The 26638-nt window shown below is 38.2% G+C and overlaps 1 protein-coding gene across 5 annotated transcripts in view; it reads right to left on the reverse strand.

The window, feature by feature from the left end:
- Window positions 1–4222: 4222 nt before the first annotated feature.
- BICD1 (BICD cargo adaptor 1) overlaps window positions 4223–26638 on the reverse strand; it is a 167549-nt gene continuing 145133 nt past the window's right edge. Inside the window, exons 8-10 of one of the 5 annotated variants that reach the window (XM_042837993.1) lie at window positions 26050–26240; window positions 13045–13120; window positions 7001–7163 (exon numbers count right to left, since the gene is read on the reverse strand). In XM_042837993.1, the coding sequence (XP_042693927.1) occupies window positions 7076–7163; window positions 13045–13120; window positions 26050–26240 (355 nt within the window). In that variant the 3' untranslated portion in view covers window positions 7001–7075. Of the gene's footprint in view, window positions 7164–13044; window positions 13121–26049; window positions 26241–26638 lie in introns of all 5 variants that reach the window. The other 4 variants (XM_042837994.1, XM_042837992.1, XM_042837996.1 and 1 more) reach the window with 4 other exon arrangements.

The following is a 26638-nucleotide window of genomic DNA, read 5'->3' on the forward strand; positions in this document are numbered from 1 at the left end:
GAGGTAATGGTGCTTCCCAAGGGACAGATTATACAGACATTTTCTTTGGAAATTTAAGATGTATTTTTAGATTTAAAAAACACATACATTTGTAAACTCAGACCATTTCATTGACCTTACTCATAGCGCTGCCTCCACGAGAGCTGTGCAGGACCACTTGAAAAAGATGATTTGGAGAAAGGGGCAGGAGCAACTAGCATTAGTTTCTCAAATCAACTTCGCCATGAGAACATTTAGAGAAGTAGCAACCCTCTGAGATACTGCTTTCAGAACAAATGCACTCAGGAAAGAAAGTCCACTTTCTCTCTTACTTATTCTTAGAAAACCTTTTCATTAAAAATAAAGAATAAAGGGGAGGGGGGAAGAAGAATGCGTGGCAGATGAAAATTCTATCTCAAACAATCACAGTTTTGCTAGGATGATTCTGCAACACCTGTTTCTAGAAGTTGCACATTTGCTGCCTCTCAGGGTCTCTATGTGCACAGAGGGTCATCGCAGGAGCTGCAGCAGCCACCTGCCCACCACAGTCTCGCACCTGAAACACCACAGGCCTGGCTGCTGATGGAGCACGGGCCACAGGCCCACTTGCTCCCAAAGCCTGGCACTTTGACAAGCAGAGAAGGTATTTCTGACCTTAAAATTGCAGCCACAGTATGCTGTACTGCACACAGCAATCCCAGCCCACTTTTAGTTCGACTTTACCACTTCCTTTGGTGACCCATTCCTTGACAGTAGAGATTTGCACCTTACACAAAACTCTTGTAACTGACACCTCATTACAGATGCTGAAGCATTTTAGAGAATAGTGAAGGCTGATGAAAATTGTATCAGGTGAATAAGCCTTCACTATCTCCTCTATCTCAGAAAACAGAGGAAGCATCTCTGATTTAGTTCTGATTCCCTTTTGGTATTTATTTCCTTTCCCAGTTTCATTTCCTTTCATTCTAATACCTTTTCCATTCACAGTTACAGACCTGCAAGACATAAATAGATGTAAAAGCACAAGCCAAGACGCTGCAAACTGACAGAAATAAAAGTAGACCAGACAGCATGGAGGTAAATGAACAAAAATGGCCAGTTTATTCACTGGAACAGTTATGCATTACACTGTAATTTTAATTGGAACATAAAGATGTAAGAATCAGCATACTGGCTTTTTTAATTATTATTATTTTCTTCAGTATTAGAGTGTTTTTCCCAACCATTTGGCTGCATGATCATATTACACATGTACAAGCACAGACTTTATGAATCCTTCACAGGGCATTAATCTAGGATTGTCTACAAGGAGTTACATGGGAATTACTTCAATTTTCAAAAAACAAATGATGCATTTTCAGAAACAAGGATTATTGAACTCCTTTTTTTTTTTTTTTTTTCCTTTTAACAAGAAGTAGCAACAAGAAGAGTTTCCAATACTCAGTCTTCAGCAAATGAACAGACATACTTTTATATTCTTCACCACCTAGAAGCACTCCATCATTTAACCCCAAGAAGGCAGGGCAACATAACACCAATTCAGTGTAGGAGTAGCTGAGTTATTACTGCAGTAAACATACAGTACACAGATCTGTATTTGTCACAAACTCCACCAACATTAAAACTCTTGTGAAAGGAACACAGCAACCTGAATGGTTCGTTAGATACAGAACATCATGCAAATGATAACATTCAATAGATTACAAAAGTCACAAAACACCAGTTTTTTGTTTTTTTTTTTAAAGTTATTTATAAAGGATCAAGTTAATTAACCCTTTAACAGTCAAACCATAGGGTTGAAAATCAATGGGGAAATAACTAATAAGATAGACTTAGTTTATCCACTGGCATAGCACATCAGCCACACCAGTGCACAGGAAAAAAACAAACACCAACAAGCTAGATAACTCTTATTTCTTATTCACATCTGATTGAATAACAATTCAGCTATCAAATTAGTCTACCAAAAATTTTTAATCAATTATTTTCATTATTCCCCAAGTGTTCTTCAAATCAAGTCAGTATATAATTTAATTTACAAATGCTGAGGAAAAAAACCAACATACTCTTCGCTGCTATTTCTTTAACAGTAAATAATGATAAACTAAACAAATGTGGAGCTTCATGGAAAGACATTTTGAAACACAGGGCCTGATCATCTAGTGTCTACTTGCATGTTGACATCAGTCACAGAACATCACATTTTTCCTTTAATTTTGTTAGTTTGTCACATGGCTTTTAATAGATTTCATAAGGGTCTTCTGAAGAACAAGAAATAGATTAAAATCCTGTATGGAAAAGTAATAGTAGATAAGCAGGTCTAAATTGCACAAAAAAAGAATGATGGCTGCAATCCAGTCAAAGAAAGATTTGCTTACCCATCCCAAGAATCACGGCTTGCTAACTACTCCAAAAGGAGGAACCTCCAAGCAGAGATCCTTCCCTGGTGGCAGCCAGCCCTTATATGAGGTTAGGGAGGGGTAGAGCCAGGCTCCAACCCTTCCAGGCACACAGGTGAATTACTTCCACTGTGTTCTCTGGGCTGGCTGTGTCCCCTCACCAGGTGCTCAATCACCGGTTCAGGCTGTGACTAAGCAGTTCCCATACAGATCCAATACAGATTTAAGACATATACCTCAGAATGAAATATAAAGTCCTGCTGATAGCCCCCTTGCCTTTTTAACACAAGGAGTATGTAGATCAGAGAAGAAATAAGAATTTTCTGGCTTAATTATGGATATGGAAAAGCTACATGATGTGAAGAATCTCAAACACATATTTTATGTGCCTGAAGATGAAAGACAATTGTTGGTTTGGATTTTTGTTTCTTGTTTTTTCTCTTTTCCGTAGGATGCTTAATTATACTTAAACAAAAATAATAAATGAATAACAAAAAATCTTCAGTGGTTAGAAAAGCCTGAATGCTGGATATTCCTTTCAGACTCACTCTACACACAGCAAAGGAAAACTGAAGAAAAGTAATTGGAATTCTTAAAGAGGTATTAATAGTATTATACTTCATAGTTAAAACATCAGTGCCTGCCATTTTCAAACACAGATTTCCTATCTCCTAGGTGGATGGGCATTCTCCATCAAAGCAGGGAAACAGATCTCAGAAGGGCTCGTGTAATCTACATCTGATGATGATGACGATGGTGGTCAATCCAGATATGGCAGCACAACTCTTGTCATTGGCACTGCACGCTGAACAGTAAGGTTGGTATCAAAATAAGGGCCCAGATTTGCAGGTGTCTTTAGCAGTGTGATGGGAACTGGGCTGTGTTTTACAAACAGCTGCACTGCAGTATTTGCAACACACCTAGCATGAGCAGCCTCCACAGGCGAGGTCACATTTCCTAAGTTTATATTTCAGAACAGTCTTTTTCTTAACACTTGGATTTGGTAAATGGCTTAAACATGTTAGCAATCTTTTCTAATCCAAAATAAATCGAAGGTCGTCTTGGCATTAAAACTTGCAGTGTTACATTAGTTACAGTTCTACCTATGAAACCTATTGTATAGCTATGCTTATACTCATTTACTATGAGAAATGGGGATGGAGCAAGCACAGAGGTGCCAACCTGTCAATGAGATCAATCAGAAAGAATACCACTACTGCCTCCACTTAGAAGCCAGAAACATCCACACAATCAGCATGAGAAATGATAATAGTTCCTCTTTCTGTTAAAGCCTCCAATAACCTTCTGATAGAAAATATATTTTCCATACTATTACATCTTACAATTTATATTTATTTATTCATCTCCCACCCCCCTTTTTTTTTCCACTTCTATACATACCCTACAAACTGGATATCCAGAATTGTGCCATTTCTCTGAACAATGAAAAGTTAAGTTTCACTAAACAAGAAATGAAAATGCCATTTCAAATCCAAAGAAATTTGAAAGCCGTCACAGAGAGCAAAAACTTCATTTCAGATATGAAAATCAGAGCGGAATTTGAATTGCTTCCTTCCCGTGCAGGACACATTTCAGCATTTCTGAGCACGCTCAATCAACCAGTGGAAAACATATGTATCCTTTTTACTTACTATTTAGAAATCAGTGTAGATGACACCCCACCATAAATCAATTTTAAACGGGCAAAGAAAGTATATTTTGCAACTCAAAAAAAAAAAAGGCTTTTGTGTCTGTTTTTGTCTGTATGCAAATATTTCCTACAAAATGGTTCACAAAGTTGCCTACTATCAATCACTACATAAAAAAAAGAAGAGTTTATCATCTCAAGTTCAAGATATGCATTTTATTTTGTACTGGTTAACTGACAAAAGTTGTCCCCGGGGACCTACACAGTTTTATAACTTACAATGCAGTAACTACAGCCATTTGTACATTTAAATTGGTTTGTTTCTAGATCTCTTAAATTTCCAACATTTACTTGCTTTATTACATATTAAAAAATGTAAATTGAAAACTTAGAAATGAAGAATTTAAAGCTTAAGAGGATAAAAAATTTAATAAACCCACTTAGTTCTATAAAACAGGGCCACAATTTCTATACCATTTAATGCTGTTTCGTAACTCTTAATCGACATGGACATACCGGCATGTTTCAATTTCCCAAAGTTGCTCTGCAAATCACAATTGGAAACAAATACATTACCAAACAAACATTCCACTACAACATTTTTTCCAATATATTCATATCTATATAGAAAAGAAACGCATTTCACTGAATTCCTGTTTAACTAAAATTCAGGGAATATGTTTGATTTGGATATGAAAATAGGAGAATCTATTCCAAGTACAGCCTGCAGTAACTCTACTCAATGTGCAATGCAAATTCTTTTTCTGCTTAACCATCAGTAATAGCTGTCCTTATTGGTCAAAGGCATCAGCACTGTTTCAGAACTACAACTACACCCTACACCAGTCTGCAAGGTCAGGAATTGTGAGGTGCTCACGGGAGGCACCATTTGCCTCCAACAAAAACGGTTTTGTCGTCGTTTACTTTTTAGTAAAAATCAAAATAGCAGCTAATATTCAGATCAAACAATGTGACTGAGCTGAATGAGTTTTATTTGACTTTTCTCTGACAAGACAACATGTAGGTTAAGTATGACACTAAATAGTTATGTAAATGCATACAAGAAGAACCACGTGAACTGCATGGTAAACCTAAGCAGAACATTGCCGAGAATTGTCTGTTCAATCTGATCAGAATTTGATGACAACTTGTTCCTATTTTCTTCACCTTCGACTCTGAATGTTTTGTTACAATAGCTCAGCTGCTTTGCCAAGGCTGCAAGTGACACACACCGTTGATTACAGAGAATATTTCTATTTACAGCACCTTCATTACTGGTACCATGGAAATAATAATTGTTAGGCACACTGATTGGTCACCGATTCTTTCCTCTGCTGATGTTTTGTGTATCATAACATTTGGTAAGCACTGTTTCTAACAGAAGCCTGAGTTCATTTTCTCAGACTCAGGTAGAATGTGAAAAAATTTTTCCAACCATATCTGCAGCAGTTTTTGTCCAGCTGCTCTCTACCTTAGGCTGCGCTGTGTTTCCCACTTGTAAATCATACTTACACTGCAGAGAAGGAATAAAAACGTGGAAATATCTAAGCCTTTGTTCTGTAAATAAATTAAGGCCACCTGACAGAGCAAGGACTGCTAATTACCGACAAGTAGGCAGCACTGAAGACTTCTCCTATGTGATGACTAGATGAGAAGTCCAGAGGTGCTGAACCATTACACCTTAGCAGCTTACCCTGCTGTCAGGTACTGTGCAAAGTAAATTTTGCTATCCTTGCTTTTGTTCTGACACTTGCTATTAAAAAAAATAAATAAATAAAAGAACAACCCAACCGATTATTCAGCTTTTACAGGAGAGAACCTTGAACTAGGAGCACTGTGCACTGTTGCAATAGAGTCTGTGTAGTGTAGATCACCTGAGTATTTGTCATAAACTGACATGAGCTAAGGTTCTGGATCTGTTGATTTTTGGCAAGGAAAAAATGCACTAAAGTCCTGCTAGCTTTGATCCACACCATTAAGTCTGCCTGCAGGAGTTATTTCACCTTAGAATATTTCACACAGAATACCTGCAACTTCACTGTTCATACTAGTCTTTCAGGGTAAGGCCTCAAGCTAGTATCCTGAATATGGGAGCAGGAAGAAAGAATGTTTTTAATTAGCACACGACATTATACTTTAGATTATTTTTTTTTTTCTCAGATACCAAATAGAAAGTAACCCCAAAAAACAGCACCAATTCATCTACTTGTCTGAAATGCAAAAATAGAATTACAATGCAGCAAAACGGAAAACAAACCAATACATCATCCTCTCATCTCCTTCTTAAGCTAAATAGTAATCTTCCAGTGAAGAGCCCGAACAAAACCAGAAGCTAATGAAATAGGAATTAAAAAACAAGTGCATAAACAATATCAGTGCAGCAGCAAAATATACAGTCATCACTAACATTTCAATTCACCCCACTGCCAACATTTTTGTGCAATAAGAATTGGCCGTGTGCTGGCCAATACAACAAGCCTCTCTTTACTATTAACACAGTCATTCTTCACTTCAGCTATTTCTGCTTGTTTAAAAAAAAATAATAATAATTGAATACAACTGGTGCAAAAAAGACTGCATTTTATAAACACAAAATTATGGTGCAAATAAAGTAAGAAGGAAATATCACACCCTTAGCGACGAAAGAAAATGTGAACTGGTTCCTATGGCTGAACTCAGAGGTTATGAGGGCAGGGTTTAGTAACATACTTTATCTTTATTAATACTGGCTTAAGTCTCTCATTATTTCAGAGGTAAAGCCAAGCAGCTGGGAGGAACATTTCTGTTGAGATATTAAATTTCACTACACTTTAGTTGTAAAGTTTGAATACAATCAGAGGAACCATAAAAAGTCTTCTTGATAGGTTGGGCTCTGTGCTTTGTGTTCTTCTTCTCAACCTTCCCTCAGTTGCCAGAGCAGTGGATATGAATCCAGACTTATCGATGCAGCAACAAGGCAGGATTGTCTACCCGCTCGCTGGGAACAACCCGAACCTTTGTTGCATGAACTCCACTCTGTTTGCGTTTTCTCTTACGTTGCATATGAAGATTAGGGGTAAGGAGGAGGCTTAGAGAGACAGTTGAGAGGGGCACACTGAGAGCTGGAATGTGGCTGCTCTTCTGGAAGAGCACTAGGACTGAAAATCAGAAAGAAAAACAAGTGCTTAAAATACACGGCAAAGTTTTACGCGCAGGTAAGTTGATCAAGGCTGGAAACAAACTCTAAAAGGTGAGGGAAACTCATCTCTAAATCTGCATCCTTAGATACGCAGCATAAATAAAGAAAATCCCCAGCATGCACACGTGGAGTGACACCTGGATGTATGACATGAAATGCTGCACACAGCCTGCTTGACAGTTCACAATACGCACACAATACTGCTGTTTGCATGCTCTGATGAAAAATGCTCTGTAGAGAAATGAATGCATTTGTGAAAGGGGGAAGCAAATTTGAAGGGCAAGACACACTCTTTATATGAGGGTTAAGAATTATTTATTTATACACAAATGATTAATTGCTCTAGGAGAGTGCTAATGTGGAAGTCAGGTTTCATCATTTTGTGAAAACATTGTCTTTTACTGAATGTGAGCTATGAACTATGGCATTCAAATAACTACAGTCTGACCTTCCTCATCAGGCAACATAAACACTCTGTATTTTGTAATCAAAACTTTCCAAGAGTTTTTGTTTTACATGTTTGAATTCTCTTCAGTTCTGTCTTTTTCTGTTGTTGACTATTTTTCATGAACAACTGTTCCAATGATAGCATTCATCCCTCAAGCCTCTACGCACGCAATTATAGTGTTCCCTGTCATATGGTACAGAGGGGTCTGAACCAGCTTTCAATAAATCAGACGTGGGTGGAGTTGTGGTCTATTAGTGGCAGCACAAAGACAAGGGGCAGCTAACATGAACACACCCCCACGCCTTGGTGCAAAGTTCCGTAACATTCAAGCAAAGCTTCAACTACACAGCTTTGCTCACTTAGCTCAGCAGTGTATACTGTGCAGCAGAGGGCAATGCAGATGCTGCTCAAGTGAGCCCCAAATCATTCCTCAGCCTTGGCTCATCCTGTTTTATGAAGGTGAACTTCAGCTCATCTAGCTGATGCCAAGCTAAGTGTCAGGCATTAAACTTTCAAGGTAAGCATATGGCAAAGCAAGATTCCAAAGCAGAATACAAATAAATGTAATTTATTCAAAAAATATGACTGGGAGTAGGTTTTTTTTTCTTAATCCTTCAAACGTTCTATGGTCTTGAAGTTATTCCAAGTTCAATAGTGTGATATATGATGAATCACAATCAATTCACAGCCCCATCTTTAAGAAAACCTGCTTTTTTTCCACTTTCCTTCTTTAAAAAACATGCAAATTATCTCTGCAGTACAGACTGTCGAGTGCTGGCTGAAGGCACACAATTAGTCTATTGCTGGAAACGAATCAATCTGAAATGCCAGCGGTATTTGAAAGTCTGCCATTGGAAATGCCAGCAGTACTGAAAATGTCTGCAGTTCCACATATAGGAAACAAAGAAACGGCACTGCACTTCCCAGAAGACACAAACAAGTGTGGGCTACTGCCATTAAGAAAGGAGATGGCAAAGCCCAGGTTTTAAATCAAGGGCGTTGAGGAGATTATGCCCCAAAAATCCATAGGTACTGCAATTCAGCAGGAGTTGGAGCCCCTGCACCTCTGGTCCTCTTTGAAGATCAGAAACTTGCAGGTCCCTGCCCCTGAAGATGAGCTGCTTGATTACAAAATGGCTGGTGAGAGTGAGTTATAGGAGCTCAGGACCTCATAGGTTCCATTTTGAAGTTGGCTGCGTAAGTCAGTCCCAAAGAGTTGACTGCTTTTTCCTAAAAAAATTCTATTCAGTTCTATGACTCCTCAGTTCATGTATCATCTAAAACTAACCACCTAGGCATAAATATTCCAGTCAAAAAATATGTTCTTGAAACTTACTAGGTGAGCTTATTTAATCAAACACCCTGTGAAGACACCAAGCCTGTGTTCTCTAAGTATTTATTTCCACGGCTGTAATCATCTGTTTGTTCTGTCACATTCTGCACCATACCAATGCAGACAGAGAATCTGAAGAGGGATCTGAGAGATCTTTTCCTACTCTTCTCAAATGAGTCTGTCTCAGGAGTGTCAGGAGATGGATCCAAAAGGTCTGCATTTACTCTAGAAGCTATCCACTCATGAAGAGACATCTCCAGGCTTCAGCACCTCCTAAGCTTTCAAGGTAGTCTTTAAAAAAGCACTACTAAGTCCTTCAGAGAAATAAAAGCAAATTAAAACTTTAACATGGCACATGTGGGGAAGGCAAACAAGATGGTTGTGTTACTCTAGAAAGACAGCCTTGCTCTCCTCCATTGCTGCCCCATTTCTTTTTTTTTCTTCTTCTTTTTTTTTTTTTTTTTTTTTCCTCGAAAGAACTCCTGTAATTGTCAGAAAGGAATAGAAACTCAGTGTTTTCCTTTCTCATTAGCAGAGGTATGTTTGTCTTTTGGGGCTTTCTTCCCAGCTTTAAAAATAAACAACATAAGAAGTTCTTGCTTCAGTGGAGAGGACTGGTGAGAAAATGGCCATACTTGGGACTAGTTATGTGCAGTAATGACCTGAAACAGGACCTCTGACACAAGTAGACTTTTCCTCTAAACACATTCAGTCTCATTACCATTATGGCATCAGTTTCAGCACAAAATCAACCTTGACTGCAAATACTGTAATAAAAACTATTCCAGAATATGCTCTGTTTAGGAAGTACTATACTTAGAATTACATCCTTTTTTTTCCACAGTTACTGTGTGTGGCTTCTCACTTTCAAATACAAGTATACTTCTGTCCACAAAAGGAATTGAAAACTTTGTCTCACCATTCCCTTTTCAACCGATAATAAATACTAGGGGCATTGAGAAGAGAAAAAAAATTACAAGGTTATCAGTACAGGTACCTTTGCAGCAACATATATACACCCATCACTTACAATCCTAGTAGGTTTGACTCTCATCATAACACTCTACTGCTGTGCCATCCTCCTTTCAGGAGAACAATACACCCAGTTGGGTTATGCAAATCACTGCAGCACTATCTAAACAAAAATTGCATTATCCATCAAGCAGAACCAGCAAGTGACACATGGCATGCAGGGTGCTTTTTATGGCAGGACAGGTGATGGTGGCAGCAGGTCCTGGAGCTCAGCTATCAGGCATATTGACAGTTACAGGCAGTAGAGGGTGGCAGGTGAGATTAGGAACATGAAGCAACAGAAAGACATGGAAGAACCTAAAGCTGTTGGCTACTAAGTGAGAATAAGAATATTGTTACATTTCTGCCCAAGGATATCTGATGCTTTTTAAACATTTCTGTAATCCTTTCTTTAAAGGCTGCCATCATTTGGGAAGATATCCATTCAGTTGGTGAATATGGCCCATGTAATTTTTCATGTTACTATTATTTGTTTTTAATCAGCTCTCTCCCCTCCCAAAACTCACAAAGCTCATCATATAGTTCTAAAATCAATTGAAAATTATCATGCAATGCTCTTTGGTGTTAGTAAATATTGTGTTGTTTTCTTAAAGACATCATTCACATGCAATATTTTCTGGCATAGGTTGTAACTGTAATGAATCAGCAATGGAAAATACAAACAGACCAGTGATATATTCAGAATGCAACCCTTTCATGTGCATCTTTCCTTATTCAACTTTAATCTTATTTTCTTAACAATTAACCCTATTTTTTATTTCCTATTTTACACGAAATGAAATTATAATTTATTGCAAAATAATGAATGTTGGTTTCATTTGCAGTATCAGGACTTTTGTTTCTGATTGTTTTTTAGACAACGTGGGTCCAGCATGTGATCCAAAGACAGACACATTCTTGTAAACATTGGATGACAGTATTAGTTTAGTCTTGTGCAATATAATACATCAAACAGACAGCTACTGATGCTAGGAAGGGGTGAACACCATCCAGTACTTTTCAGGGTAGGCCTACGTCTGGTTGCCTGCCCACAGTTCTGGACATAGAAACTGAGGTGAGGCATGGAATGCAGAGTTTAGATTCTCACGCATTGATTCATCAGTTTCCTTTGAAAACCTCTAACAAAAGGTTCTCCTAGATTTTCCAGACCAGGTTTTAGCAGAAACATGCAGGCATGAGCAAGAAGACAGATAGATGTACAGCTAATCAAAGTGACTAGATGACTGGAATCAGCACACTTTCACAACTACTGTGAAAAATCAAGAGATGCACAAGTGCCATTTAAAACTCAGCATAGATATTGGATGAGGAAAGCTCTCTGTGTTTAATGTTAAAGTTCAGAGCGGACCTCTGTGCTACCTCAGAACAAAATAGTTTGAACACCATTAGGCATATAGCAGGATGTGGGAAGTTTCTTTACAAGCCATCTCTCGATCCTAGGTGAAATGCCATTGAGATGTCACATGACTGCAAGAATGACAGTAGAGACTTAAAAAACAAGCATAGCTCTCTCTTAAAATGGGTGACTTTAGGGCTGGACACAGCTTTAACATAATACCTTCCTCATCTGACATCACTGTATGATTGAAAGCAGTTGTGCTACAGCAGGAGGAACTCTAAAAGGAGGAGGAAGGACATCACAAGCTGCTGCCTTCTTCCTCTCCTGGGTATAGAAAACCTGAACAAACTCACCTAACTGGTTCTTAAAAAGCCAGCGATTTTCACTGCAGATTTCAATCATTTCATCTAAAGCATTCACAAACTCATACCATCATACTCTCTTGCACCAGGTCTGTTATGCTTCACTGCTTTACAAGGCTACACAGCTATGTGGCCAAGACAAGGAAGGCATCAGTGTTGATATATAAAAAATACTACGGTGCTTTTTCTTAATCAAAAGAGTACCAATCTAGTGGTAAAAATTACAGTCCTTTGGAGGTCAGTAGTTCAGATAAGTATAGCAGTATGTCTTCTTTGTAGAATGACCAATCTAATTTTTAAAAATATTAACCATATTACAAAATTAACCATTTTATGTGCCATTGTATACTCTGATTTTATTTGGAAACATGCCAAAAATGACTTCTTGACCAATATATCCAGTAGCTAATGAGATCTTTCTAACTGAGGAAGCACTCAGGGATAATGCAGAAAGCCCTGAGGCTTTCCCTTGGAATGTGCCCTTTCTGCAGGTTAGTCTGCTGAACAAAGCAATGCTTGCCAACAAGTGCATAGCAGAGTTAAGTGATGTAGCTTTTCCCTTCTGAGAAGGATGTTTAAAACTGCAGAAGCAATAGTTTGCTAGCATTTAGGGGAGGAATAACAGAGAAGTACATATGAAGGGGCTGTTCCAAGGCCGTTGGAAGACTTGTGAGCTGGCAATAGTGCTTAGCAGTGCCTCATGCGCAGCCTGAAAGCTCTACCCCATCCCTCCACCAGTCTGCACTATTACAGCAAGCTTCTACACATGAAGTTTAGTGTTCTGTAGGAAATAGTTTTATCGCAAATAGGGCTGTAGATCAGCTGGGTTGCTATAGATCAGGGTAAGGTCTAAAAATAATGGAAATTGTTTCAAATGAGAAGTGACTGTGCACAGCACATACTATGAACATACAAAAAACACACTGTCATCTCTTTTTTTCTGAAGTTGCTGAGATCTCACAAGTACCTTTAAAATGCCACCCTACAAAAATGGAAATCTGTGCCCAGCCCTAAAAATCAAGTCCTCCATTTAAGTAAATTTATCTAGCAACATAGTAGAATCATTGCTGTTTTGGCAACATGGAGGAACTGTACGAAAAGAACAAATGAGGGCTGCAAGGTACAACTTCTCCTTTTAACATTTTCGCCTGAATGTAAGTGTGTGGATCTGTGGTTCGTGTTTGTATTGTCACTGCAGAAATCATCACTGCTGCTCAAGTTGCTGTTAGTGAAGAACCGTAGCAAAGAAGATTTGAGCAAGGAAGACAAGGGGAGTTGCAGACGTGCATGCAGCTATGTGCAAAGAGAAAAGTTAGTTCAGTTTACCTGACATTCTGGCAATCTGGCCCCCTGGCTAGTTGTGAGCCGTGTGGCGGTATGGAGGCAGCAGGCTGCTGACAATCTACAAGAAACTGATAAATTAGACATATATACAGAGAGATTACAGAGCAAGGGGTTAGTAACAGCAGTACACAGGCTGTGCATCTGATGGAGAGATTTAGTGAGGAATGTTCGTGTGATTCCTTATCTGACAGAAACACCTTTTTCTTGATAGCAGTAACAATAATTGTTGCCTTTTTTTTTTCTTTTCAGAAGCAGTGAAGACATTTACATCTGTCTTCCCTTAACATTTTTTTATTTTAAACACACGGCTATAGTGGGCTAGATTCAGGATGTGAATTTAAACCTTATACCCATCATTCTTCTGCAGATGATAAAGTCGTTTTGCTTACATCTAATATAAAAATGTCAATACAGCTACCCAAAATTTCTCCAAAGAACTTCTATCCCTAAAGCAGTTATTACAGATGCCATCTCATCGTGATCTGTGAGAAGTTTGCAAGTCTTCACAACTTCTAAACAGTGCTTTTGAGAATGTCTTCTCGTAGAGAAGGGAAGGGAGGAATTCATACAGCAGGTACTCCATAGTATTTGAAGGAGTTAAGAGAAGTAGCTGAACACAAAAAAAATCTGCTTTGGGGCTCATTATTTTCTACTACGATTCACAAGTGTCAAAAAAAGTTTTCCCTACATTAATCTGGCCATGGCTTGCATAATTCAGATTGTCAGACAGCACGCACGTCAGCATCCTTCTGAGCATTAGAGAAACTCAGACCACCCGGAGAACTGCCAGAGGTCACTTTTTGTCTCTAGTGCAGTTTGAGATCTATTGTTCTCAACCTAACTGTTCAGTGGGAAGGAGTTACATAAAATGAGATGATCAAACTTCATGTGATAGGAGAGAATTCCATTTTCTAATTGCTGCTAAACACCATTAAAGCTCAACACCAGTAACCTTTTCCCTTTACAATATTGATGGCCTCTGAAATGCATTTCTACTCTTTGTCTCAGTCAAGTGGAAGAACCTGTGAGTAATCTACTGTCAGGAATCTGGATGATAACAGAACAACACAGCTTCCCACAAAGAATGAGCAACAAATCCAGCACCATGACATTTCCTTTTTGTACAAGACCAGAATGTTTCTCCTTGCTTCTCATCAAAATCTGTGCTGATCTCCAGTGGGTGGAAGCATGCATAACCAAATCATTAGTTTCTTCCTGCTTCAGATAGCAGGAGAGGGTTTTGGACATATTCTCAAGTACGTAGATAACTACTTCAGAAATATTTATGTACAGCTAATGCAGGTACCATTGTGTCGGGAAGAAGAAGCAGAAGAAGAAAGGATATTGTGCCATTCTCTCATATGCTAAGATGGCCACTATGGTCCTTGCAGCACAGGAATGCAAGAGCTTACAACCCATATAAACCCCAATAGAAGGTCTGTCACTTCAGCACAAAGCTCAGCTGAAAGGAAAGTGGTGCCTGATAGACAGAGAAGCCTGTAACTATAGAAGGAAAATGATGGCCAGAGAAAAAAATAATGTTGTATTGTAAATGAACTAGTTCGCTGAAGTTCAAAGCGAAGTTTTCTCCAACAACTTAACAGGAGAGTGAGAAAAAGAAGAAAGCAGAATGCTCTGTGATGAAAAGGCGTGGATAGGTTTCATAGATACAGAAGAAAATGTTCTAACAGGCTTTGCCAGGAATAACGCAAATGCCTGATTTATGATCATATTCTAATATCTCAGCATCCTGCAAACATTTTATGAAGCCTCTTCATCTGCTAGACTTGGCAGAGCACACAAACATAGAGCCAGATTCTGCAGGCATCATGAAGCCTGGGTAAGAAATGTTCAACAAAAGCAAGCTCCCTACTTCACATGGCGGCAGTTCTCCTTGGTGTCAGCAACACGCATAGAATCTGGCTCAACCTCAGTCACACCTGTAACTGGTGGCCCACGTGACTTAAAAAGGCTGAATTGTTCTTCTACATTCCCTCAGAGTGAAGTACCTGAGCACTATGGTAGGAAATAGTTAAGCAGAATGCGTATGGCTTACACATACACATCTGAAATTCAAAGAGGCTCCCATCTACTTACATCCAAGCAGCTGTGCCAGAGCTAACTTTATTCCTTCTGTGTTTAATCCTTTTAAATGTTCTGCAGGATTTGCAACCCTATTATTTAAAGCCATGACAGTCGTGAAATGACTTCTTGTTATACTGTGCTTAATGGTGAAAACTGGAAGACAGCATTTGGTCTTTCTGCTCTACTATGGAACTTCTGATTCTGTCAAGTAAAAGAATGCTTTCTTCTGAAACAGTCTACTGAAGATTAATAGTTTCAAACATGCCTTTACTGCCACATGCCATAAAGACAAGGAAAGTCAGACACGCTTGTATGAAAACAAAAAAATGTTAAACTGGAAGAGGTCTGTTCCCACTATTTTTAAGCCTGCAGGAATATCAATCTAGCTACTAAATGAAAGGACACATTGACATTTTTGTAGAAGACACTTGGGGAGCAGAAACAGATTATATATGGCATGACCTCAGAGAAAAGCACTGAGTTATTACATACAAACTCCTTTATTTCCCTATCATTTCCACTTGCTGTGAGGCAGTGAGTGACTGGGACATGGTACGAGCTGGCTGAGCTCCTAAGAATGCTTTTATGACTTCATGAACCTGTGACAAAGAAATGCAAGTCAGTGATGATTTCGATCATAAAAAGCAAAGAGGAGCTATGCTACAAACAAAATGCACACATCAATTTTTAATGAGTTCAGCAGGATGAAGTGAGTATAGAGTCCTATGGCAATATCAGATCACCACAGCACCTTTTGGAGCTTCAGAGGCATGAATTCTACTGTAAGTTTGGCTTGTTCAGGCTTTTCAGTTCTTAACATTTTAGCCATTTGCTAGGAATGGAGATGTGAAGGACTCAGAGATTTTCTTTCACACATTAGGCAGTGTTGATTTTCATTAGGAATCTAAAATCCAGTCTTAATTGGGCTAATCAGCTCCTGATGTAAGAGCATTAAAATAACAAGCTCAGTGAAGCTACATCTGTTCATGTGAGAACTGCATGTGCAACTATAAATTACTTGTTGAGAGCAAATCTCAGAAAAAAATATTTTCCTGTGCTTCCCTTTGACTCAGCCACCAAAACAATGCATTTCCCTCATGTCACAATGTGTGCTCTGCCCTCCAGTCCATAAACTGGATGACTCTAATCAACACAGGGCTGCTAAATGGGGTTATTAGCATCTGAGAGATGGGCTTGCCTTCTGTTGACATCAGCAATGTCCCTGGTGAATATTCTATGTGCAAGCATTTTTAGTCCCACCTGCTCAAGACTCAATAGAATGCAGTGGAACACTTCAATACGTTTTGACATTCAGTAAATTTGACAGCATTCTATGAAGATCACTAAGACCAAGAATAGTAAAAATCCTGAGAAACATACTGGAGATGCTGGGAATGAATCACTAATATACAACAGTTTTAATTGTGCCTAGCTATCTTTAGAGAAGGTTTTCTCTTTTATGTCAAAGGACTAAACTGAGCCAATCAACAAAGTTTTTGTTGTTGTTTATTAAACAGGTAGTGTTTGGTATTTCTGATATGGAAAACACTAGGGAAATATATTTTTAATTGGAAGGGCAAAAAAACAAACAGATAGAGGCTTTTTTCAGTCTTTTAAAACACATTTTCTTGAATATGTCATCAATCACTCCAGGATAACTGAAAGCCTTTCTATAATAGCTAAATGTTTTAGAGAATCTATAGCTTTGTGTCACACTATCCAATGTCAACTGACTTTGAGGAATTTGACAACATGTCTGTGAAGATGTAATTCACAATTTACTTGAAAAGAGAAGCTGTCCCCATTTATACGGTAATTTATTATTTTATTCTCTGAGACGACAGTTTAATAGAAAAGAATGAAGGAAGAGTCAAAAGTATTGGGCAAAAAAAATAAACAAGGAGTCTTCTGGCTGTGCAAAGGCAAGAAACACATTGCCTCACATCAGAGGCCTATGAAGACAATGAATCAATCCCCTCTATTCGAAGGCAAGGAACAAGGAGAACTTCCAAACTCAAAAGACAAATGTGATATGCCAAGGAGAATGGGGCAGAAGCTAGTAAAACACAAATGCCCATCTTGCTGAGTTGAGATTTGTAGAGGTGCTTTCAAACTGCAATCTGATAGGATGAGACACGTCTATTCACGTCTAGAGGAAAAAAAAAGTCTTCTTCTTATCTACCTATCTATCTATCTATCTATCTTTCATAGTTCATGAAAAAAGATGTTTAGGCTAATATTTGACTAGCTAGTTTCACTATCATTTATTTCTGCTTTTATAAGATAACTTTGACCTTCTTCAAGGCCAAGAGGAACTTTCAGTGTTAAAGGTTATCACAAACAACTGATGAGAGGACAGCTATGGTTCACCTTAGGAAAAAGGCATGAACAATGGTACAGGTCAAAGATCAGAAGAGTCTCTCCCTTCTCCTGTTTCCAGGGTCAGTTTGGGTCTGGAAATAACGCAGTCACTTGTGCCCTGTAAAAAGTTCCAGCTGGGAAGCCTGTCAGCTGCAAAGTGAGTGCACCTCTGTGTTTCTGCAGGGTATTCCTGGAAGGAGAGGACTCCAGTGGAGCCATAGTGAGCCTAGCCAGCCTCACAGATCTCAGCTCTCTTAGAGCAGGATTGACTTGAGTTGTCCTGATCTCAGAGCAAAACCAGCAGTGCCAGGGGGCCTGAGTCAAGAAACAGAGATGCTGCAGAACTCTGTGAGAGCCAGTCCTTTTCTGGCAGCTATAACATTCCACATAAACATGACCTGTAGTAAGTTAGCTCTTAAACATTTTTCAGTAGTCAGCTCCCTTGATTTTTCCCTCATTTCTATCCTTCCATTAAACTGGAAAAAAAAAGGATAGTTGATAGATGGTTGATTGTAGATAGACATTTATCTATGAGGTATGAGTTCTGACTTACTTCATAGTGAATATGACATACTATGAAATTTTTATTTCAAGCCTTACAAACATCCAAGTAATTCATATCTTAAACTTACTATTCAGAGAAATTAGATGATTTTTGTTAGTTGAAGATGTTTCAACAACAACAAAAAAGAATTCTTCCACAACCTATTTCTTAGTCTTCTCAATATTTGAAGAATAAATGTTAAGAGTTGTGAGCCTGCTGCTAAACTCTCATTTGCACACTGATCTTCATCTCTTGTTACTTCTGCTTGTTGTCTTCCAAAGCGGCCCAGGAATGTCCCTCTGTTTCTACGCACCCAAGCTTCTGACACCTGCTCCTCCTCTTTTCTCCCATTTGCCTTCCAGATTATGCCAGACAGAATACTCTCAGAGTAAACATCACAGAAAGCCACGTGCTAACTGCTTCTCAGAAGTAAGACCAGATGATCAAGCCTGTTGGAACAGGCAGGGTATTTCATAGCTATTTTCTTATAACATTTAGAGAAGTGCTATCTGCCTTATTTGAATTCCACAATGAAACCCATAAAACCCATGGAGCATCATTAAGAACTCTGTGCACTACGTGACATGTTGGCATTGACACACATAGCTTAGTACATCTCTTACTCAGTGGCTTCCTATACTATGTCAGGTGTCTTGGCTATATTCTTGGAGCTCTTTCACCTGTGCAGCAGTAACAAAATACTCTCTCCCCCCTTACCTTGCATGACTTGACTTCTACTTTATTTTTAGATCTAAATTATCCCCAGCCTTGAGAGCTGTTTCCCATCAATCCATGTGCTTCAGTATTGACATATCCAAGCTATATGCCAGTCTTGCTCTTTACTGGAGCTCATATTAAGAACAGCAATAATAAGATTTTTTCTTACTCATTAATAAAATCTGTGAGATACATTTATTCTCCAAGTTTAAACTAAAAACTTTAAAAGACTAATTGTCAACTTTGTAGGTTTTTTCACACTTTTTATATCACGATGAGTTTATGTCATTTTTCAAATGGTTTCTTTGAATGCTTTAAATAATTCCTCATTAAATCTGTCAGGAAGCTAAATAATGGGTTAGTAAAACAGCAGAAATGGGAATGGGTAGAAGCTGAAACAATAAATACATTCAGTTTCTTTTATACACAGTTCATAAAAAGCACATTTAGAAAGATCTGAGGCATCATGAGATACTTATTCACTAACAGACACACACACATTTCAGAGATTGCAAAAGAGGAAAAGGAAGGTCTTAAAATAAATCATATTTCTGTTGAGATGATTACCCAATTTTTATGGAAACCTTAGTTTCTGAAATATATTTCAGATGGTCACAAATATATTTAAACCAAAAATATTTGCAGTATTTTGCAGGAAAACAAGGGCCCGATCCAAAACTTGAAGCTAATGGGAATAACAGCTTAAATAGGCTTTGGAAGAAACAACATAAGGTACAACTATAAGTTTTCATAGGTCTAAAAATGCAGGCAGGAAGATACTTATTATTAGAGATACTCAATTTGGTTAAAGATTTCTGGTGAACTTACTCCATACATCACGACAGTCCAAGGAACTGCTCTATCGGAGAGCTAAAATATCAGTGTGTCTAATTTAAACAGATACTCACTTCTGCTTTGCCTATTTTATGAGATGAGAAGCGCAATATTGAATATTCCTGTATATTTGATGGTAAAAATCAGTAAGTCGTGAAACCACATTAAACCTTGTCATAAAAGAAGATAAAGACAGATGATTTTTGTTATCAACATTTTCAAGAAACTTGAAGTGCTATTTTAGCTAATAGATAACATTGGATTCCAAAGCCCAAAATTTTTACAGAAAGCAAGAAATATCTGGTAACACACCTATAACATATGATGTATCACCTGCATGCCCATATTGTTAGAAATAATCAGGAGTCTAATAAAGATTTACTGGAGAGCTTCAGCAAATTATGTTAACATTTAATATTCCAGCTAACAATGAGATCATAACTTCGATATAGAAGGAAAAATGTCAATAACCTTTTGATGAAAATATGCAACAGTAAGGCATGGGTTTCACTGCAATCTTTTTCTTTTTTTTTCTTTTTTTTTTTCCAAATCTTTTAACAAACAGATCTGGATTTCTATTAAAAGAGGTTTTATTTTGGATCCACTTTTTATGTAAGGAAAAATAAAAGTAAGAATTCAATGTAACCCACAGAATTGCAGTGAATTCATGACATAGCAGCTAAATTATGTTGAAGTAGCTAAATTATACTGATAAGCATGAAATGATTTTGGTCTCATCTGTGGCAACTGGAAAGCTAAGTGAAAGAGAGGAAAAGCATAGAGCAAAAAAGTCCTGTTCACAGTGGCACCAAGAGGTAAAAGTACATTTAGCTAGCTGACTTCTTCATCAGTTACAGCCAACTAATGTCCTTGGCAAGGATACTCTTCTTCAAATTCAAAACGGCCTTCACAAGGACAATGTACCATGCTTGAAATGGCATAAACATGTAATGCTCATTAAGCTTTGTTAAATGAGCATATCAGATGCACGACATGGCCCCAAGAGCAAGAAAGTATACACATATATCTGTATATATGCACTAATAACACTCATTAAACAATGGACACTTATATACACAGATATGTCATATTTACAAAAGTCACAGAAAATAGAACAATGCAGAACAAAAAGTGGAACACAGGTAATGACTGAATTATCCTTTCTGTGAAGAGCATCATGTTCAGATGAAAACAAACAAACAAAAAAACCCTCTAGCTTTTCAAAACACTGGTAAAAGTCACATAAAATTTGTTTTCTATGAAGAGCAGAGACATGTTACACCAATATTGTATGAGCCTTGCCAGAGTTGATTGTACAAGCTCAGAGATAACTCAACTAGGGGAAGTAAATAACTGCTTTGAAAACTGTTCACAGGATGACCTGATCAGTTATGGAGATCTTCAGTGCACGCTCCTAACAAAATTCAGGCCTCGTCTGATAATATTCCTCAAACAACTTCTTCCATAATAATTTTTAAATAAGCCGTGCTTTCTTCACTGTTCAGAGTTCTAACAGTCCTACTGCTTCTAAAGTGAAAGAAGTATATTAAAAAAGGCAAAGTTTAGGTAACTGAAGTAGTATTTATGGTAGCATGGTTCAGAAATGTCCGAGAAGTGTTGTGATTCTGGTATTTAAGTTCTAAGGCAAAGCTAGAGCCATTTTTTGCAAAATATTTCTAAGCAAGAAAACAAAGCACACAGCTACAGACCATGAGCTTAAGCCCTATTCACCACATACTGAAAGAAGACACAAACTACTATCAAAAACATCTTCCCCTTCCCCCTGCCTTTCCATTTATGTAGGGTGCATGGGTCTTCCCTGTGGACAGCCTCTTCCATTGAGCATCAGCCTGAACCACTCCTGATCATTTTCCCAAACGCTGCATCCAAACTGGGAAGGGAAAGCCAGCTTCATCTCCTACCAAGAGTTTCTACCCATAATATTCTCTTTGAACATGTTTTCCATATCTTCCCACTACTTAAACAATGTGAAAAAGCAGAAACAGAAGCCAAGAATCTTGTCCCATGTGACAACTTCCACAACAACGTTATTTTAAGACATATATAAGAGAAAGGTTGTGCACTTTTGTTTTCACAGTGAATCTACAGAGTATTTCTTAAAAAGCATTTTCCTAAAAAATTACACCTTGAAAGAGCTCAACATATAGTATGAAGAAAGGAAAATAGCAGCAGTGGGTGCTGCCCAATCCTTCTGTCAGGAGAGGTTACACAACACCTTGCATTTCCTATAACTCCCTATAATGACTGCTCTACTCAGAAGACCCACTGCTCCTAGTATTGTTAAGACTGTGCATTCCCAGATTTCTAACTTACTCCTCTTAGGTGAAACCACTACCTGTAAAAGGGCAGTTAACAAAGACAACTCTTACGCAATTCCCCTTGAGTCTCAAATTAAAAACTTAACTGAGAGACTTACTAGGACCTCCATATTGGATGACTGAGTTTCTTTCATCGTTTTCCTTCTCAGCTTTAAGAAATAATTTCTACCTTCAGACGGTGCAAATTAGTTCTTGGATAATCTATTAGCATTTATTATCATATCACTCTATCGGAATTTCCTTCAGCATTACACAAATTCAGCTGAGTTTGATGGTAAGAATTCAAACCATTAAGTAAAAACTAGTTATTTGTATCAAATTGTTAATCATTTTTGATTTGAATATAACAGAGCTACAGCGGAAATTAGTCTTGGATGATTTTCTGTTAAGATATACATATACTTTTAATTGAGTACAAGAAGTGATGGTCTGAGTGCTTGAGCAGTTGCACTATTATATGGCACTCCTTGAGCTGTCTTTATCTTCCACATTAGTCTCTTCTCAGGAGAATTAAAAGCCATTCTGTAAAACAGCCTTGAAAGACATCTGAAAATCAAGCAAACTTTCATGTTTAATGTGTTTTATGGAAAGAACAGTTCTCCAAAATTTACTGTCAAAGGCCATTAAAAGTGGCTTTTATTTTTACAAGCTTTAGAAACACCATTCTATGAAATGGTCTTGCAAAAATGGAAAAAAAAATTTAAAAAATCTAAAACCTACAGAACAAAAACTGAAGTAAATCAAGATAGTTCTGTAGAAACTTGATAGGCTAAACCAGGTTGTGTCAGCAAACATGAGAACTCAAATAGGCTATGGATTTGAGAGAAATGTGTCACACATTTTCTTTCTTCTTCTACTTCCATAGAGTAAAATATTGGACTGTACACAAATCTTCAACCAGAATTGGAGAATTTTAAATTCAACTTTGAGAATTCCCATCCTAAAGTAACAGATGGAAAAAAAGAAGAAAAAAAAAAAAAACTAGTATCAAGGCACTTATAGTAGTCTTTTTCTGTCTTGTTCTTTTGCTGAAGAAGTCAGGAGAAGCGTATTTCATTTTTCTGACTGTAAGATAATAGGAGATATCCACTGACTTTGTTTTCAAGCCCCGTATACGAAAATTTGGAAAGATTTTGAATACAACTGCAATGAAAGGTCATTTTTAATTCAGTGTTAAAAAATGCCAAAACCAGCTTTTTTCTTTATGCCCTGAATTCTTCAGGTAATCGTGAAAAAAGCAATGTGCGAAAGTAGGCTGGAATTCTGTTGGACAAATACAGGCTGGATCTCTCTATCAGAAGAATAAAGATTTTGATGTGTAAAAATACATGTTAATAACAGAAGGGAAAAAGAAATGCACGGCGAAACTATATGCATACCATTACCTCGGGTATTACCTAGAGGAAACAAAGTGCGATACTTTGGAAATGGATTAGTGATATATTTAGCCACAGTGGTTAGCAGCCATTAATTCAATTAGATGGCCCAGATAAGGTCATATTGCCACAGCTTGATGTCAGATGGACACACGTGCTGATTCAAAGTTGATGGCAGTCAAGGGGAAATCAAGTAAGAAATTACTCTCTTGAAAGGCCCTTAGTTTAGCTTCAGTAGTGAGTCTCCAGGGCTTTATGAGTGATTCTTCATGCCAGGATCTACCTCTGAAGAAAGCGGCTTTCTGGCTCTTAGTCTCCATCAAATGCATTCCCACCTACAGCCTCGCAGTCCCCCGTAGTAGGAGCTAATGAAAAGATAGCAAATCACACAAATCGTGTGGCTGAAATCTTCAGAGGATGGAAACCTTTCACAGCTTTAAAAAACAAAATTAAAACCCAACACAATTAATTTTGTCCTGATTCATCCTCCCTCTCACTCCTAGCGTATGAGCTTGGACATAGTTCTTTTGCCATCTCTGTGATGAAGAAGAATCATAGAACAGCCTAAGTTAGAAGAGACTCGTAAAGATCATTGAGTCCAACTCCTGGCTCCGGACAGGACCACTCAAAAATTAGACCATTTGTCTGAAAGGATTGTCCAGATGTTTCTTGCACTCTGGCAACATCAGTGCCATAGAAAACCCACCCAAGAAGGTGGGAGTTGTTACTTTGCATGTTTGTTTTACTGCATATATCATCTGGAAAAATAAATTCTCTGTTACAAGCAGGCATTTTAAACATTCCCTAAAGGCAGCAGAATACCATCTTTTACTGTTCCTTTTACCTTCAGGAAAAAAAGATAACTAGACAGAACACATAAAATCCTACTTAGCGTCTTACTCCTTTGGTCTTTTAATAACCTTCCAGGAATTGGCAAGACTGATGCTGATCCTCATCCTGATTCTGACATGGGCTCTGCTGAGAATGGAATTGGAGTGCTCAAAATAAATCACTGGTTTGAACCTGTCAGGCTCACCTGTAAGGATGCCTGGCTGAGACCAAGTCCATGTAATGGAATACAGTTTTGACAAATGCAGTCAGAAAGCTGACTATTTTATGATCACAAGGGAAACTGTGACATAAATCAGTAGCACTGTCTCAAGCCTCTTCACTTAAAAAGATGTACCTAAGGTGTCAGATGAGACTCTAAACAAATACATTTTCAAGGCAATTCTACTTTTCAAGCTGCTTTATCCCTTGGCCTCTGTTACCGCAAGAAGTCAGAGAGACTGTGCCAGTGTTTCTCACTCTGTTGGCCTGTGAATCTGTGATGCTCTGAGAGACATCAGATGGTGGTCCACAAAAATGGGGACAAAAATTTAATGCATAAAGAAAGTCAGGACCTAGAGTTCCATATTCAAAGATTACATATTTTACAATGTAATGTAAAATTTATATATTTATTACTAACAATTTTGCAGTAAATAAATAACAGTAAATAATTCGTCTTATCTGTTGAGCAGTCTTCTTTTTAAATCATTGCTTCTTCTAACCATCAAAGAGCAGATCCGATACAGAGGTCACATGTCTTCACACAAAGGTCATCAAGTCCTTGGATTAAACACCATTTTTCCTTGGCCTGATGGTCTCTTGTATATTGTACATTAGAAGTACAATTAGAAATAGAGGTCTTGTAAAACGTTTGGTAGAACATTGCCATCTGAGGGTCTATTTCCTTCCACTTCCTCGCAAAAGCTCTGTACCTTTTGTTTTACAAATTTTGCTTTTTCCTACCCACTCTTTTCCTCACAGGAACCAGCTCCTCAATTTACTTATTGCAACACTCCTTAGCAGAAACACTAACTGCAGTTTTACACTTGTCCTTATGAGTGTTACGAGTGTTACCGGCATGGCACTACTCAAAGGTGGTATGATATTTATGGCACTGAGATATAACATACTCCAGGGTATTGCTCAGCTTTCTGGAATAGGTATTTACTTTAGCAGAAGGCACTTCATGGATTTTAGCTTTTACATATTCTACTTCTGCTTTTTGTGTATAAGAAATCTCAAAACTCTAAATGAAAAAGATGTGCATAGTTGCAGGCTAAAAGTTCTGCACAGGCACAGAAGAAAAGTAGTTATTACTCTGTCAGGAGAAAGATGTCACAACCTTTGAAATGACTTTCAGATTGGATTTCCTTTTGCACACTGTTCTAAGCAGATACTACAGTTTGGCAGGAAAGGAGGAGCAAAAGCTTCCTGCGAAGATAACACTTCACAACTCAGTTTATATAAGCTAGATCATCTGAGTTTGACATTACACCTTAGAAAAACCTGACTGAATACTGCAGCGTGGGCAGGAGATGGACAATGCCAGCAACTCCATCCTTAGTCCTCATCTCTCTGACTTCTGTCTTGTTCGGTCTGAGTCTCCTTTGATGACTATCAACATAGCCAAGCACCACCTAATCACAGGGATGCAGCCTCTGTGGATGCCAGCAGGACTGCACCCATGTATTCCTCAGTGGGACTTCCCCCACTGCATTTGGAACCAGTTTGGGCCACAGCTGGCAGAATGTCAGCTCCTGCTACAGGTGACACAGGAGAAGACATTTTGCTGTTCAAGTCACAAGAGGGTACCCAAATCAGATTGCATCTGCAGTGCCGGGAGGGTCCCCTGCTCTGCTAACCACTCAGCACCACATGCACCCAAGGAAAAAATGTTTACCTGGTGTGGCCACAGTTAACCTTTTTTCCTTGCTGAGACGGTGCCCATGGATGAATTCACTCATGGAAGGGGGACCCCTCAGAAGATATGATTCTGTGGAGGCGGGATGAGGGGGGGCTCTTAATAATTTCTGGAGGTAGGTCCCTGAAGTCCTGGGATGGCTCTGATCACAAAGGGAAGGTGAGAATAGTCTTGCAGGAGATCCAAGAAAAATACATATGGAAACAAAAGAGTTTTACTTTAATTACCTTTCAAAACCTCATCAATGACAATATTATGTTAATTTGCTTAATAGGTAAAAACCAACTACTGTTGCCATCCCGTGTCATTTCCATGGCAGAGCACCTTGACTGCACTGGAAATCAAATTAGGGGAGGAGGAGATGAGGTTGACTTATATCTCAGCATCCCGGAGTTGATACGTACAAGGCTCCCAGAATGTTCTCTTATTTTTGCATTGTGACTAGAACATATAAGAAAAAAGAACAATTATCTAGGACTTCTCTAGAAGAGTCCTTTTTTGTCTTCAGAACCCACAGCTACAGAGCTTTGGCAGGACAGTCACAAGACAAGATGAGAACTCACTGCTT

This window comes from Centrocercus urophasianus, unplaced genomic scaffold (genome assembly GCF_019232065.1).
Source record: "Centrocercus urophasianus isolate 14NV4802_14NV808 unplaced genomic scaffold, USGS_Curo_1.0 seq_73, whole genome shotgun sequence".
Classification (NCBI taxonomy): Eukaryota; Metazoa; Chordata; class Aves; order Galliformes; family Phasianidae; genus Centrocercus; species Centrocercus urophasianus.